Source organism: Hemiscyllium ocellatum, chromosome 35 (genome assembly GCF_020745735.1).
Source record: "Hemiscyllium ocellatum isolate sHemOce1 chromosome 35, sHemOce1.pat.X.cur, whole genome shotgun sequence".
Classification (NCBI taxonomy): Eukaryota; Metazoa; Chordata; class Chondrichthyes; order Orectolobiformes; family Hemiscylliidae; genus Hemiscyllium; species Hemiscyllium ocellatum.
In genome coordinates, this window is record NC_083435.1 from 13,214,166 (window position 1) to 13,231,235 (window position 17,070).

General features: G+C 43.7%; 1 protein-coding gene across 3 annotated transcripts in view; it reads left to right on the plus strand.

Annotated features, from left to right (window-relative positions):
* The window catches only part of LOC132832838 (histone-lysine N-methyltransferase EHMT2-like), a 94,117-nt gene that overhangs the window by 62,416 nt on the left and 14,631 nt on the right, over window positions 1–17,070 (plus strand). For all 3 annotated transcript variants that reach the window (XM_060851015.1, XM_060851017.1, XM_060851016.1), the window contains 6 exons: window positions 1,224–1,325; window positions 2,935–3,039; window positions 4,741–4,895; window positions 10,262–10,429; window positions 15,096–15,240; window positions 15,844–15,921. In XM_060851015.1, coding sequence (XP_060706998.1) covers window positions 1,224–1,325; window positions 2,935–3,039; window positions 4,741–4,895; window positions 10,262–10,429; window positions 15,096–15,240; window positions 15,844–15,921 — 753 coding nt within the window. The remainder of the gene's footprint in view (window positions 1–1,223; window positions 1,326–2,934; window positions 3,040–4,740; window positions 4,896–10,261; window positions 10,430–15,095; window positions 15,241–15,843; window positions 15,922–17,070) is intronic.

Below are 17,070 nucleotides of genomic sequence, written 5' to 3' on the forward strand. Positions count from 1 at the left end.
GATAGGCTGGGACTTCTTTTACTGGAGCATATAAAGGTTTATAAAATCATGGGTACAAATAGAGTTAATGATAGGTGTATTTTCCCTAGGATGGGGGATTTCAAGTCTACGGGGCATATTTTTAAGATGAGAGAAGAGATTTTTTTAAAAAGACATGAAGGGCAAATATTTTACACAGGGTGGTTCGGGTGTTGTATGAACTTCTTGAGGAAGTAGTGGGTGTGGGTACAATTACAACTTACAAAAGTTGGCTGAAGACAATGTTTGGAGGCACATGGACCAAGAGCAGGCAGGCAACACTGGTCTAGTTTGAGATTAACAATGGCATGGACTGGTTGGATCAAAGGGTCCGTTTTCATGCTGTCTGAATCTATGACAAATTTCTGGAAATCGTAAGTTGAGTTCATGACAACTTGGGAGTTTCTGCTCAGTGACAGGAAGAATTTGAAAGGACAGCTGAAAGTCTTTCACTTAACAGCCACTGAGAGAGCCTCCCTTCCCTGCCCTTGTGGGGAACATCTAGATTAACGTATTCTTTTGTCTTTTGGCTGAGGGGATGAGGATAAATTTCTTCACCCAATGAGTAGTATGCCTGTGGAATTAACTGCCACAGAAAGCATTTGAGACCTAAGCATTTATTGTTTTCGAGAAGATCTAGTTCTTCGAGCTAAAGGGTATGGGTGAAAGCAGAAACAGGATTTTTTAAAAAGTTTATTCATAGATGTAGGTGTCACTGGTTGGGCATTCATTGCCCAGAGGGCAGTTAAGAATCAGTCACATTGCTGGTAGTGTTTGGTCACATGTAGGTCAGACCAAGTAGGGATGGGAGGTTTCCTTTTCTAAAGGACATTAATGAACCAGATGGATTTTCCCCTGATGATCAGCAAAGTTTCATGGTCATCGTTAGACTCTTATTTCCAGATTATTATTGAATTCAACTTCCACCATCTGCTATGGCAGGATTTGAATCCAGATTCCCAGAAAACTGCCTGGATCTCTGGATTAATGATCATATTGAATGGCAGAGCAGGCTGGAAATGGCTGAATGACCTGCTCCTGCTCCTTTTTTATTCCGTGGTGTTGTGCATGAAATCTTGTTCTGCCCTGGTTGGCGTGTTTCTCCTGCCCGTCAGCAACTGCAACCATGTTTTGTGAATGTTCTGTTGGATGTAAAACAGGCTGGAAGGTCCCTGTGGTGAGGTATGCTGTCATTTGCCTCTTAGGAATTAGATGCCTCCACTTGCCTACACCATGCTGCTAAGAATGGGAGTGTCCAAATGGTGCATTTCCTGCTAGCTACTGGACAAGTGGACTTAAACACACAGGTGAGTTGTTACCTATGTAAGTAGGGACAGTGAACATGGATGAGGGTGTATGCATTTCAATCTTAATCCTGTGCACACTGTTTTAAAACGCAGAATCCATTTGTAGAGTGCGCGGGTAGGAAGAACACATGCAACGTAAAATAAAGGGAGTAGGGTGAGTTGGGTATAGTTGTACTTAAGTCATTAAAGGTGAGAGGTGTAATTGAGGGAGTTCTGAATAAAACATGCGGAATGCTAGCCTTTTTGAATAGGAGCATGAAGCACAGCAACAAGATTCCCCCCACCAATTCCATCTGATGGAACAGTCTCCATTTGCCTGGATAGGTGTAAGCATAACAACCCTCAAGGATGATCACCTTGATTGGTACCTCATCCAACACCCTTCAACATTCACTGCCTCCATCAAAGCATAATGGCAGCAATGTGTACCATCTACAGGGTACACTGCTGTAACTCACCAAGTCTTCATAGACAGTGCCTTCCAAATAAGCACATATTAGGAATAGCAGAAGATAAATGGAAACACCACCTGTAAGATTCCCTCCAATTTATGCATCATTCTGACTTGGAATTATCTTACAGTCCCTTCACTGTCACTGTCAAAATTCTGGAAGTGTTTCCAATGTTACATCAAGGGCTGAAGGGCCTGTTCTTCACTGTATTGTTCTATGTTTCTCTTAATGGCATTGTGGGTTTATCTCACATGGACTGTAGCAGTTGATGAAGACAGCTCACCACCATCTTCTCAAGAATGGGCAACAAACATTGGCCCAGCCAGCGATACCCTCATCCCATGGAAGAATATATGATATAATTTTGAAAATTTAACACTCTTGATTCAAGACTTCTGAATGTACTAAAGCAGATCATGTTTTGAGTTGAAATGTAATAATGAAGAGTTTTTTCCTAAATGGGTGATTTGATCAAGTTTCCCGTGAGCTCTGTGCGGTAATACAAACATGATTGTGCCAGAAACACAAACAGACATTTCTGGAAAAACTTAGCAGATCTGGCAGCGTCTGTAGAAAGAAAGCAGAGTTAACATTTTGGGTCATAGTGGCCCTCCTTCAGAACTGATTGTGCCAGAATGTGCTAAGTTCATCAGCTAATCCTGTCTTAATTTACCCCAACTCACATGGGAATGATACTGGATGTTGAGGGGATATTGACCACTGCAGAGTGGATTCAGGAAGGAGGAAGATAAATTGCCTTCTGACTTTCAGGAAGTAATGAGATACTCTTGCTTTGAAAGACATAGAATATGCACAATGTGATTTGCCCTGAAAAGTATATTTATGTTTAACCTACTACCTTTTATCATTACTATGAGAAATTTGGGCTTAATAGAAATAGATTGGCCCAGTACTTATTATGGAAGAGAGTTGGAGGAACATTTTCCCTACTTTTTAACTCATAGGAAAGTGTAAGGGATAAATTTGTTTCGTTTGTTGTGCAGCCAGATACTTTTCCTGTGTTTAAAGTTACACCTGTCCAGATTCTGTATTCAACCTGATCCTTTCCATGCAATATGCCTAAGCTGGGTTTTAAAGTGCTATTAGTCCATGTGATTTTCTCTTTTGTCTCTCTCTCTCTCTCTCTCTCTCTATAGGACAGTGGTGGTTGGACTCCGGTTATATGGGCAGCAGAACACAAGCACATTGAAATCATCAAACTGCTCCTAGGACGAGGGGCCAATGTCGCCTTGAAGGACAATGTGAGTAAACCTCTGGAGTCCTTGTTGCCGTAGCAGAGGGAGGTGTTGGTGACGGGTGGGGGAAGAGATAGTAGGGTGCAGTGTAAAAATCAAACGTGATATATCTCAGCAGCTCATTCTCATAAAAATTAACGGGGCCAACACCTTTCTTTCCCTGGCATCCTTCTGTTACCCCGAGACAAAGTGAATCTGATTCCAAGTCACAAGATATGTCTTAAGGCCTGTTTTCTATAGTATTGGCTTTGAGCAAACGGTACCAAAAGCCATGTTGGAACAGGTTGAAATTCTCTCCATGTAAGAGCAAAGCTAAGGATTATGCATGTCAATCTTCACACTCCCTTCCATTGAGGAGTAATTTTGTTTCTTTTTAAACCGATACCAGCAAATATCACAGGTGAGACAGATTACAATGACTGTCAATGCAGTCACAGAGCTGAATTTCACTTGAGTCTATCTTCCCCTCAGGAGAACTGAGGGAATCATGTTTGAGCCTGGCTTTCTGAGAAGCCAACTCTGATCTTAGTCCATGTTGAGGTCCGTGGTGAATAATATTCACATAGGATAGTGAAATCAGCCATTTGTCAGGTGTGTTGTGGTTGATCGGTGTATACCAGAGGAGGTACAGCTCCCCCCACCCCGAATCCCTCCCACCTCCACTCCACTAATCCCACAAAGATGCATGTATACACAGACACAAAGCTCTGAACCCAACATTGCTATTTTGGGCTGACGTTTCACCTTCTGAAGAGAAAATGAGAAACCATCTTGAAGCAAATGTACAGTTTTTCACCCTGTCCTGGATCTCTTTAATCTCTCCGGTGTGTGATCTCAGCCGTATAGACAGCTCAACAAGTCTCCATGAAACTCCATGACCACCCAAAGATATGTTAGGAGAGCAAGCACGTGAGGCCTATATGGTTCAAAATGGGAACTTGGGTGAAAACGGGATATCCCTTCAGTTGTTTATAACTGGCAGGATGCAGGCCTTGAAGCAGCCTGCACTTGCAAAACCCAAAACAGAACATCTATTGTCAGATGTGTCTTGGAAATTGGTCAGCACTCGCTTTTAGTATCCTAACAACCAATTTAAGATGATCAGTCAATCTACTTTACGCAAAGCTAATCAGTCAAGTGCATTTACATTTGATGGAAGTCCCCTATCATCAATTCAAAGCCCCATGTCTGCAAGATAAAAGAAATTTGTTTAAGCTTTGGGTCTTTAGAATTACCCAGGAGTTTGGGGAACCTGTAGTTCCCTATTGTTTTCTCCATGACAATACCTATAACTCACAATCAGAGTCAATTGCAAAACAATCACAGCCTTTTCCTGGAGTGTGTAAATTGCAGTTGCTTAAAATTTGGGATTCCTGCTTTTGACCAAATGAGTGAAAAACAAAAAGCTTTGACAACTTATCTCTCTTTCCAGCAATAATGAAAGTATATAGCTTTGTACAATGTTCATCTGTATTCTAATTTTTCAAATATAATTGAGTCTCTGCTTGCCAACTTTTGCAGTTGGTATTGTAAGTTGCTGGGCCGAATGGCCTGTGTCAATATGATTAAAGTTTCTATCTAACCTATAATTAAACCCCACAAAGGACTGTCTTCACTCTCTTTTTCGGGACTGATCTTTTCCTCATGTCTGAACTGTGCTCGCACCTGACCCGTGCATAACTGCTGTGTTGCCCTCTTCATGGTTAGGAGGAGAACATCTGTTTACACTGGGCAGCCTTTGCTGGCTCCTCTGACATTGCCGAGGTGCTTCTGAATGCCAGATGTGATCTACACGCAGTGAACATGCATGGAGATACCCCGCTACACATCGCAGCGCGGGAGAACTTCTATGATTGTGTCATGTAAGTATCTACCTGCTTTGAATAGCATGTCTGAATTTGAGATGTGAAGTGTTAGTGGCTGTATCAGATACATTGCTGTTCCATAAACTGGCTGTTGCACAGCTATTTTAGACTTGACTGTTCATCCTCATCCGAACCTTGATCCAAAAGCCTGTCGCCCAACTCCTAACTCTCAACCAGCCCATTTTCCATGTAACTGCCTGTACTCGCTGACTTATATTGTCTTTCTTTTTCAGCACTACATTATTTTAAAATGATCATCATTGCTTTCAGTCCTCTTCATAACCTTGCCCTTCACTGTCTCCACAATATCTATGACCCTCCAAGGTATCTTATTTTGCTAATTCTTGCTGTTGTGCATTGTCAGTGTCAGTGTCAGTGGTGCCACCATTGGCAACAAAACCGTCAGCCTAAGATCTGTAATTCCTTGCTAAACATCTCCCACCTCTCTACTTTGCCTCTTGATAAAGCTGCAGGACCTTCCAACATTTGAGGCCTTTGTCCAGTATTGCTTCTTTCGAGGCACTGTTTGTCCTTTTAATTTTGTGCTTATTTTGCACATATGCAGTCTTTCTGTTCCGACAGCATCACCACCTGCACTAGGAGCTGGTCATACCCCTCTCCCTGGATACTCTGTTTACTTTTTCAAGTAGTTCACCAGTAACGATATGCGGACATCGCTGCACAGGTGATGCCCATCTCTTTTTGCCTGTGGGAAGGTGATGGACAAGGTTTCTTCTTGAACTGCAGCAAGCCTTGGGGATGGATAGCACTTGGGAAGTTGCAGGATTCTGACCCAGTGACATTGGTGAATTTCCATAGATGGTATGTAGGCTGGAGAACAATTTGCAGGTGGTGTTGAAGTCAGGGATTTTCTGCCCTTGTCGTTTTAAGTGCTAGAGTTCCTGTGTTTGGAAGGTGCTGTCTTAAGGAACTTTAGTGATTGTGACAGGGCATCTTGAAGATAATGCAACGCCTGTATGTTTGGGGTGAAAGGAGTGAATATTGTCGGTGGCAGATGGGGTGAATCATGCAGCTTAAGACATAATTTATAACTTGTTTTCTCAGAAGGATTTTTTCTTTGTGATTTTTTTTCAGCACCCCAAAGAGTTTGAAGACAGGTCAGAAGTGGAATAAGGTTAATTTGGGTCAGGAACTGCACTGCTGCAATTCTGAAGTGCACCACTAGGGATCAGTACAACACATCTACAGTAAAATTGGACAGTTTGTCAGTCCAGATTAGAGACTTCATCCTAGTATTTATGAACATGAACAAACACAGCCATTCATGCACATACCTGCACACGCACCCGTGCGCGCACGCCCACTTAATGGAACCTGAACTGAACAGCCATAAAAATACTTTGGGACTGCAAGGGCAGGTCAGAATTAAGCGTTTTGTAGCAAGTAAATCACCCCCTGATCACCATCTACAAGTCAACAATGGGCTGGACTACTCAACATTTGGCTAGATAGGTACAGAGTCAAAAGGTATGGCAGGTGGAAAAGCACCGCAGATCAGGCAGCATCTGAGGAGGAGAGTTGACATTTCAGAATTCCTGATGAAGGACTTATGCCGGAGACATCGACTCTCCTGCTCCTCGGATACTGCCTGACCTGTACTTTACCAGCGGCACATTTTTCAACTCTGACTCTCTGGCATCTCACTTTCTCTTAGACAGGTACTGCTCCAACAACACTGAAGAAGCTTGACACCATTCAGGAAGAAGCAGCCCATTTAACTAACATCCTACTGACCACCTTCGGTTGTCACTCACTCCATTGCTGCATCACTGTGTCCCTTCAATATTAAGATGTACTGCAGCATTTACTGAAGGCAGGCTTGACTGCATAAAAGGATGATGGAGGTGGGAACCCTCATGACATCTAACTGGTATATAGACGAGTACTTTAAATGCCGTAGCATATCAGGCTACAGGCGTAACATGTACTGGAAAATAAGATTAGAATGGATAGATGCTTGATGATCAGTGGGGACACGATTGTTGATGTTTCATGTTGTTGAAGATTTATGACTTCCTCAGTAGCTCTTTCCAATCTGTGACCTCTACCAGCCGGAAGAAATGTTAAGATCCTCGAACTCCCTTCCTAACAGCACTGTGAGTGAACCTACACCAGGTGAATTACAGCACTTCAAGAAGATGGCTTACAAGCACATTCTCAAGGGCAATTAGTGATGAACACTAAGTACCCCCACAGCTTGCTAACAAAACACCCAGTCCCCATGAATTAAGACATAAAAGCACACAGATACCCAGGTACATTTCAAGATGTACAAACATTCTCATATAAAAAAATCTAATTGCAATGTTTAAGGTGATGAAAGGGATTGCAGGATAGATGGGAAGAAATTATCCATTCTGAATCGGGGAAGCTTTAGGGGTGATGTCAGAAAGTAATTTTTCACACAAAGGTTAGATTGAGTCTGTACGATCTCATAAAAAAAACTTTAATGCTGGAGGTCAAGTAAAAATTTTACAATCTTATTAATACAAATTAAGAAGCAAAATACTGTGGACATCAGAAACCTGAAATAAAAACAGAAAGTGATGGAGAATCTCAGCAGGTCTGGCAGTATCTGTGGCAGCATCTCTCCACAGTTTCTCCAGCAGTTTAAAGAGTTTTTATTATAGAGACGGTAATGTCATGGACATTTATATTGTTATAGAGTCAAACAGCATGGGAACAGACTCTTTGGTCCAACGAATCCATGCCCACCTTAATCCCAAACAAAACCACCCCTACCTGCCTGTGCTTGGCCCATATTCCTCCAAATATTTCTTATTTATGTAGTTCTCCAGATATCTTGTAAAACATTGTTATAGTGCCCGCATCAACCACCTCCTCCGGAAGTTTCTTCCACACAAGAACCAATCGTTGTTTTAAAAAAAAATTGCCCCTTATGTCTCTTTTTACAATCTTTCTCCTCTCACCTTAAAAATATGCCCCGAGTCTTGAAATCCCCTACCCAAGGGAAAAGAGACCTACCATTAACCTTATCTATTCTCATTATTTTATAAACCTCCAGAAGGTCACCCCCTCCACCTCCTCAGTTGAAAAGTGGATGTTGGGAGATGGTCAGACGTAACTAAAGGGAAGGTCCAGCACAGGTTAGAGAGTGGGGCTTTAATTAAATACCAAAGATTTTATGGATCAAAAGGCAGTGACTGTAGGAAAGGAACAATGCATTGGTCCAGATTACGTGTTAATGGTAGAATAATGGACAGTTCTGTCTGAAAACAAAACATCAAAACAAAATTAGCAAAACGGAGTACAAAGTTCATGATTGAAGTTGCTGAACTCCGTGTTAAATCCAAAATTGAGATGCTGCTCCTCAAATTTACATTGACCATAAATATGATTTTTCTATGGTATTAGACAAAGGTACATAAAGTAGATGAAGTCAAGTATGCTTCCTCTGGTTAAGAGCTAAATCTAGTAAGCAGTTTCTTCATTTGTTCACAAGATGTAAGCATCCATAGTAAGATTTGTTGCCAGTCCGTAATTTCCCGTAAACATATTGGCTTGCTGTTTCATATCAGATGGCATTTGAGAGTCATAGAAATGTACAGCATGGAAACAGACCCTTCGGTCCAACCTGTCCATGCCGACCAGATATCCCAACCCAATGTAGTCCCGCCTGCCAGCACCCGACCCATATGCCTCCAAAACCTTCCTATTAATATACCCATCCAAATGCCTCTTAAATGTTGCAGTTATACCAGCCTCCACCACTTCCTCTGGCAGCTCATTCCATACCCGTACGACCCTCTGTGTGAAACAGTTGTCCCTTCAGTGTCTTTTATATCTTTTCCCTCTCACCCTAAACCTATGCCCTCTAGTTCTGGACTCCCTGACCCCAGTGAAAAGACTTTGCCTATTTATCCTATCCATGCCCCTCATAATTTTGTAAACCTCTAGGAGATCACCCCTCAGCCTCTGACACTTCAGGGAAAACAGCCCCAGCCTGTTCAGCCTCTCCCTATAGCTCAAATCCTCCAACCTTGGCAACATCTTTGTAAATCTTTTCTGAACCCTTTCAAATTTCACAACATCTTTCCAATATGGGTCTATGAAGTAAGAGCTGGAGTAAGACTGTCATGTAGGCCAGACCTAATACAGATTTATTTCTCTTAAAGGATTTCCTACAATCATTGACACTTTCGTGGTCACCATCATTGAAACTGGCTTTGTATTGTAAATTTATGAACTTGATTTAAACTCCTTCACCTACCGTGGTGGGATTTGAACTCATTTATGCCAGTGCCCTGGAGAAAGACATGAATGCTAGAACAGGCTTAAGGGGCTAGACAGTCTTTGTGTCTTTATTAAATTACTTAAAGGTTCTGAAGAGCAAAGGTGTTTAGGTGTTCTGGTGCATGTGTCTCAAAAGTTTAGTATGCAAGTACACTACAGGGCAATCAAGACCATAAACGTCGAAGCCGCAGTAGGCCATTTGGCCCAATGAGATTTTCCTGCTCCTCAGATGCTGCCTGACCTGCTGTGCTTTTCCAGCACCACTCTGATCCAAATATTTGGCCCAATGAGTCCACTCCACAATCAGTGAGATTGTGGCTGATCTAATAATCCTAGCTTCCACTTTCCTGCCTTTTCCCCCAACCCTTGATTCCTTTGGTTAGAAATGCGTTAGCCTCGAAATGCACTAACTGACCCAGCCTCCACAGTAAAGAATTCCACAGCTTCACAACCCACTGAGAGAAAGAAAAACCTCCTCATCTGTCTTAAATGGGCAATGTCTCACTCAAAAAAGCTAACAGGGCGCTATTCTTTATTACAGGAGTCATCATGCATCAAGTTATGTTATGCTTGAGTTAGAGGGTCTGAACAATGCTGTCTCTTTTGAATACTGTGTAAAGCTTTAGTCTCCTTATTTAAGGACGGATGTAAATGCATTCGAGGTGTCTCAGCAAAGGTTGGCTATGTTGATAACTGGACGGTGTAGTAGGTTGTCTTGTGGGAGTAGGTTGCACAGGCTAGGCTTGTTTCTAGTGGAGTTTTGAAGATTCAGGGTGCCTTGATTGGATGATGTAAGATCCTGAATGATGTGAATAAGCTGGATGTGGAAAGGATCTATCTTCTGGGTGAATCCACGACAGGGAGGCACTGTTTAAAAGTTAGGCATTACCCTTTAAAGACACAGATGAGGAGAATATTATTTTTTTCCCTCTGAGGATTGTGCAACTTTGCAACTTGCTACCTGAGAAGGTCATTGGATACTTTTAAGGCAGAGGTAGACATACTCTTGCTAGGCAGGTGAAACGTGGGATAAATATTGAGCAAGAAAAGAATGAGAGAAGCTCCCTCACTGAGTTCTTGTATTGCAGACTGTTTCTGTCTCGTGGAGCGGACATCGAGGTGAAGAATCGTGAGGGAGATAGCCCTCTGGATTGCTGCATCATGAATTCTCAGGTCTGGTTCGCCCTGCAGCTCAACAAGAGGCTGAAACAAGGCATCTTGAATCGAGCAGTTCGCACGGAAAAGATCATCAGTAGGTGAGCTGGTTTCTGTGCTAAACCTTTTGTGTTTGGATAGAGGTAAGGAGCGTAACCGATTCCTGTGGGGCAAATTTATAATGACCTTTCTCTGATGACCTGCCACACAATAATCTCATGTGAAAAATTGGGAGTTCTGGAAACAAATAGTAAAGTAAGGTTAGAAAATATAGCAAGTGAAGAGTAGGGTTGAAGAGAAATAGAAGGCTATCCTCCGTGGTAAAAAGACTAGGACCTCTGTTAATTATCTTTCACATCAATGACTTTGGTGAAAGAATGCATCTTTCTTCAGCCAGAATAGTCAATGGCGGGATGATCCATCTCACCCCCCTCAGGTCGTCAGTATCACAGATACCAGTCTCCAGCAAGCTCAATTCATACCATGTTCTATCAAATGTCCGAAGGCACTGGCTGTTAGACTCTGTGACAGCATTTCCTGCATGTGAGCTGGGATTGCTGCACCCTAGCCAAGCTAATCCAGTACAGCTGTAACAGTGGCATCTACTTAACAATGTGAAATGTTGTCGGTCATGCCCCCTCTAACAAAAAGGCAGGATAAATCCAACCTGGCCATTTGCCATCCTATCAGTCTGTTCCCTATTGCCAGAAAAGTGATGGATGGTACAATCATGTATGCCATTGGCCATAGGAACTTGAGCAGGGCATCATGCTCTTTGAGTCTGATTAACTACCTTAACTCTACTCCTGGTTTACTAACACCTTCCACCCTGACCTCAAATTTACCTGGACCGTCTCAGACTCCTCCCTCCCCTTCCTAGACCTCTCCATTTCTATCTGGGACGACTGACTCAACAAGGACGTTTATTATAAACCGACTGACTCCCACAGCTACCTAGATTACACCTCCTCCCACCCTGCCCCCTGTAAAAACACCATCCCATATTCCCAATTCCTTCGCCTCCGCAGCATCTGCTCCCAGGAGGACCAATTCCAATACCGAACAACCCAGAGGGCCTCCTTCTTCAAAGACTGCAATTTTCCCTCAGACGTGGTTGACGATGCTATCCACCGCATCTCCTCCGCCCTTGAGCCCTGCCCCTCCAATCGCCACCAGGACAACCACATTGGTCCTCACCTACCACCCCACCAATCTCCAGATACATCGTATCATTCTTCATCATTTCCGCCACCTCCAAACAGATCCCACCACCAAGGATATATTTCCCTCCCCTCCCCTATCAGCGTTCCGAAAAGACCACTCCCTCTGCGACTCCCTCGTCAGGTCCACAGCCCCCACCAACCCAACTTCCACTCCTGGCACCTTCCCCTGCAACCGCAAGAAATGCAAAACTTGCACCCACACCTCCCCCCTCACTTCCCTCCAAGGCCCCAAGGGATCCTTCCCTATCCCTCACAAATTCACCTGCACCTCCACACACACATCATATACTACATCCGCTGCACCCAATGTGGCCTCCTATACATTGGGGAGACAGGCCACCTACTTGCGGAAAGTTTCAGAGGTGTTCTCTGAGACACCCGCACCAACCAACCCAACCGCCCCGTAGCTGAACACTTTAACTCCCCCTCCTACTCCGCCAAGGACATGCAGGTCCTTGGCCTCCTCTATCGCCAGACCATGGCAACAAGAAGCCTGGAGGAAGAGCGCCTCATCTTCCGCCTAGGAATCCTCCAACCACAAGGGATGAATGCAGATTCTCGTAAGCAGGTGGGTCTTGAACCCAGGCCTCCCAGTCCAGGGGTAAGGACACTACTACTTCTCCACAAGAGGGCCTACTCTTGTGTTGTTTTGCTGAATGCACAGTGAGATCATCCTTACTAGTTTGGCGAGTGATGAGGGTTCAGTTTACTTCAGAATCTCAAAGAGCTTTCCTTAATGACTGGCAGTTACAGAGCAAGTTATTTAACATACTCTTTCTCTGAAATGCAGCTGCCTGGTTTCCACCGATCTGGTGGTCATGGGCATCATCCTCAGCTTATTTGCATATTCCGCTCCTGAAGCAGCAACATAATTACAATGACTAAAGGATCCCTGTTCCGTGTAGTTGTAGTGACAAATATCAGCTGTTCTTTCTCCAAATGGGGCCAATGTGGGAGCTTTCCTACTGAATTGAATTAAATTGAATCGTCTACAAATGAGTACAGTTAAAAGTTTGCAAGTCGCCACTTAGGGCACCATCTAAGATAGAGGGTGACTAGGTACAGATTCTTTAGCACAAGTTCTTGATTGGGAGAGGTGGGGGATAGAAAATAAAGAAATAGAAAGTCCAGCAAGACAGATCATCAGAATAAATTAGAAAATAGAGAAATAAAATGTTCAGAACAACAGTCCTTCCAAAGCAGACTATGTTAGCATCGAGCCTCCAATCTGTGCTGGGCTTTGACTCCAGACTGTCGCGGGCTTCACCTCGAGGCTGAAATTTCACGCTGAAGCCCATGTTGGCTAAACAATAACCGCACCAGGCCAACAGGACACCTCAGTGGGTCCACACTGGGGCCAAGAGTCTGCACTGACGCTGGGAGTCCAGGACATCACCGAGAAGAAAGAAGAGCAGGAAGAAAACAGGCGAGGGAAAAAAAGAAAAAAACTGATGGAGCAGATGAGTTCCGGCTGAGGTGTCTTACTCCCCTGCCTTCTTGGATCACTGCCAAACTGAGTGGAGACACGCATCCTGGTTTTAATGTCCCACCCTCTGTCAATGCTGCATTTCCTCAGCTCTGCACTGAGGGGCATCAGCATACATTTGGTGTTGCAATCTCAAACAATGTTTGTTGCCACAGTTTTTTGTTGAGCAAGTGAAGAGTGCTAGAGGTGAGCTGCAACCGAAACTCTGTTGTTGTTCCTGCAAAAGCTGCCTGGTAAGCTGCTTTGTGTAGTTCTGCCAAGTGTGACGTGTCTGTGGGAGCTGGATGGGAATTGCCTTCGCTGTTTTACAACTGCAGCACCACCACCCGCTCCCCCAACCATCAGCCTGTGGGTTGATTATCCTTTCGCTTGGAAAGAAAGGTCACTAAAACATTCAGTACCTTAAATTCACAACAAGATGTGAATGGAACAAGTGAATGACAGATGGATTTCAGCACAGGCAGTGTGAGCTCATTCATTTTTGGACCAAAAACAGTAGGTCAAACCTTTTACTTAAATGGAGACACAATCAAAGAGAGACAAAGACATAAAGAGATTCTGAGGTTTGTGTAGAGAGATGGCAAAGGTGTAGTAATCAGGTATAAAATAATTAGGCTAATTGCACATCAGCCTTACTAGCTAAAGAAACAAATTGTGAAAAGGTATTGTTGTTACAACAGTTAAACAAAGTACTGTTCGGATTACATTCAGAGTACAGTACACATTTCTTGGCAGCACACCTGCAGGAAGGACATACTGACCTTGGAACAAGTGCACAGAGATTTGCTTGAGCTCCAAGGGTTAGATGACAAGGTGAGATTGCAGAAATTGACCCTGGAATCGTAAATGGTTAAGAAGTGCCCAGCTTCCCCCTTCCCACTCTTCCCCACCTATATTTTTTCACTCTCTCGCGCGCTCTCTCTCTCGATCTCTCTTGCGCGCTCACACTCTCTTGCGCGCTCACACTCTCTTGCGCGCTCACACTCTCTTGCGCGCTCACACTCTCTCGCGCGCGCGCTCACACTCTCTCGCGCGCTCACACTCTCTCGCGCGCTCACACTCTCTCGCGCGCTCACACTCTCTCGCGCGCTCACACTCTCCTGGCTGTTTCCCCTTCTCACCCTCCTTTTCTCTTTCTCCCCTACCCTTGCGTAGGGAAAGTTGGAGGAAGTTCAGAGAAGGTTCGCTACCGTGATCCCTGGTAGGGAGGGATTGTCTTATAGTCAAAGGTTAAACAGGTTGGGACTGTACTCAATGGAGTTGAGAAGAATGAGAGGTGAGTTTATTGAAATATATAGAATTCATAAGGGTTTGCTACAATAAATACCGAGATGATGTTATCCCTCGGGGCAGTCTGGGGTGAGAGGACATAGTCTCAGAATAAAGGAGCTCCAATTTAAGCTGTTAGAAGATTTAGAATATTGTTTACGTCACTTTTGGAATACTGAATTCCGTTCTGGTCTCCCTGCCATAGGAAAGGTGCTGTAAAACTTGAAAGGGTTCAGAAAAGATTTACAAGGGTGTCGCATCTGTTGGAGAGTTTGAGCTGCAGGGAGAGGCTGAATAGACTGGGGCTATTTTCTTGTAGCATTGGAGGCTGAGGGGTGATCTTATAGAGGATAATAAGACCATGAGGGGTATGGACAGAGTGAATAGTCAAGGTCTTTTCCCCAGGGTAGGGAAGTCCAAAAATAGAGGGCATAGGTCTCAGCTGAGAGGGAAAAGCTTTAAAGGGGACCGAAGAGGCAACTTCTTCACGCAGAGTATGGTGCCTGTATGGAATGAACTGCCAAAGGAAGTGGTAGAGGTTGTTACAATTGCAACATTTAGAAGACAGCTGGATGAGTATATGAATAGGAGGGGTTTAGAGGGATATGGGCGGAATGCTGGCAAATGGGACTAGATCAATTTAGGATATCTAGTCAGTGTGGACGAGTTGGACCAAAGGGTCTGTTTCCTGCTGTACACCTCTCAACATATGTGCACACCATTCAAGAGTCTCAATTCAAGCAAAAATGGAGCTAGAGCTGACTATATCTGAATCACTGTCTTTCCCAGGGACATTGCCAGAGGTTATGAAAATGTCCCAATACCTTGTGTGAATGCAGTGGATGCTGAAACCTCCCCGGAGGATTACAAATACATCTCTGAGAACTGTGAGACGTCCACGATGAACATTGACAGAAACATCACACATCTCCAGGTACTTGCTCCAGAGTTCATGTTTCGAATCAAGAATTTTAGTCCTGTTTTTAATCTCTGCTTTTCACATTTTGAAGATTGTCGTTTTGCCTTGCAAAAGCTGCCTGGCAAGCTGCTTTGTGTAGTTCTGTCAAAATCACTTCTCGTCTGAAAGGAGAGAAGAATTCTAGTTTCTCCATTTTGTCCAGGTTAAATGTGGAATGATGTTTCAGATGTGTGACCCCTTTATTAGAACTAGTTTCTCAGTTTGATGAAATACGAGCTGATATCCCAGTTCCCACCTGATCTCACCTTCAGTATATTTGCTGTATTCCTGTAAATGCTCTCTCTCTCTCTCTCTCTCTCTCTCTCTCTCTCTCTCTCTCTCTCGGTGTCTGTTTCTCACACTCACAAATAAAAGCAAAGCACTGCAGTTGCTGGCAATCTGAGATAAAACCAGAAAGTGCTAGAGAAAATAGCACCATCCACAGAGAGAGAAAAACAGAGTTCATATTTTGAATCAAATATTTTATCCCGTTTTTAATCTCTGCTTTTCTCGCTGTAAGACATCAGAGCTTGCAGGCCTTTGCTGTTTCTCTCACTCGTGTCATGACTTCCTCTACAGCACTGTACCTGCTTGGACGACTGCTCCTCTAGTAACTGCCTATGTGGACAGCTCAGTATTCGCTGTTGGTACGACAAGGTAAGCACACTCTCCACTTGTTGTGTTCCTCCAAGTGAATGCATGCATCTCCTTAGTAAGCTGGTGCAAATTTTACAAAGCACTATGCAAATGAGGATGCAGACTTCAAGAGAACATAGATATGTGGGCAGATGGATGAAATTTAATGCAGAGAATGGTATAGAATCATAGAATCGGTACAGTGTGGATGCAGATTATTCGACCCATTGAATCTATACTGACCCAGACCCACTCCTGTAAGCTATCCCTGTAACCCTGCATTTATCATGGCTAATCCATGTTGCCTGTGCGTTCCTGGACACTGCAGGGCAATTTAATATGGCCAACCCACCTAACCTGCACATCTTTGGACTGTGGGGGGAACCCAGAGTAACTGGAGGAAACCCGCTGCAGACACTGGGAGAATATGCAAACTCCATTTAATTGCCTGAAGCTAGAATCAAACCCATTCCCAGGCGCTGTGAGGCAACACGGCTAACCATTGAGCCAATATGCAGCCTGGTACATTTTAATAGGGAGTAAAGGGAGATACAGTGTAAAATGTGGGGGACAATAACACATTCCGAAACCTACCCAGGGTCAAGTTATTTTGGACCTGGTTAAGTGTAACGAGACCAAATTAATTAACAACTTAATAGAAAAAGATCTTGTCGGTTAAAGTGAATATAACATGATAGAGGGCAGGCGGTGACATAGTCATGGTATTGGACTGGTAATCCACTACCTTAGACTAATACTTTAAGAGTTCAAATCCCACCAATGGCAACTGGTGAAATTTGAATGAAATTAATAAAAATTTGGAATTAGAAGACGGTGAAATGAAGAAAAGAATCTGCCACCATGTGATTCCAGACTCTCAGCAATGTGGTTGATTCTCAATTGCCCTTTGGACAGCTAGGGCTGTGCAATGAATATTGGCCTAGCCAGTGATATCTACATTCCTGTGAATCAAAGGCATTTGACATCATGTGGGTAGCTCTGAAATGGTCTGGCAAGCCACTCAGTTGTGTCAAAATGCAACAATGGCAACAAATACTGGCCTAGCCAGTGACACCCTTCAAGATTAGAAAAACTTTCAGCCAAAGTGAAATAAGGAAATAATTCCTTTACAGAAGGAAACTGACCTGGTATAGCTGATGCGTGATTCCA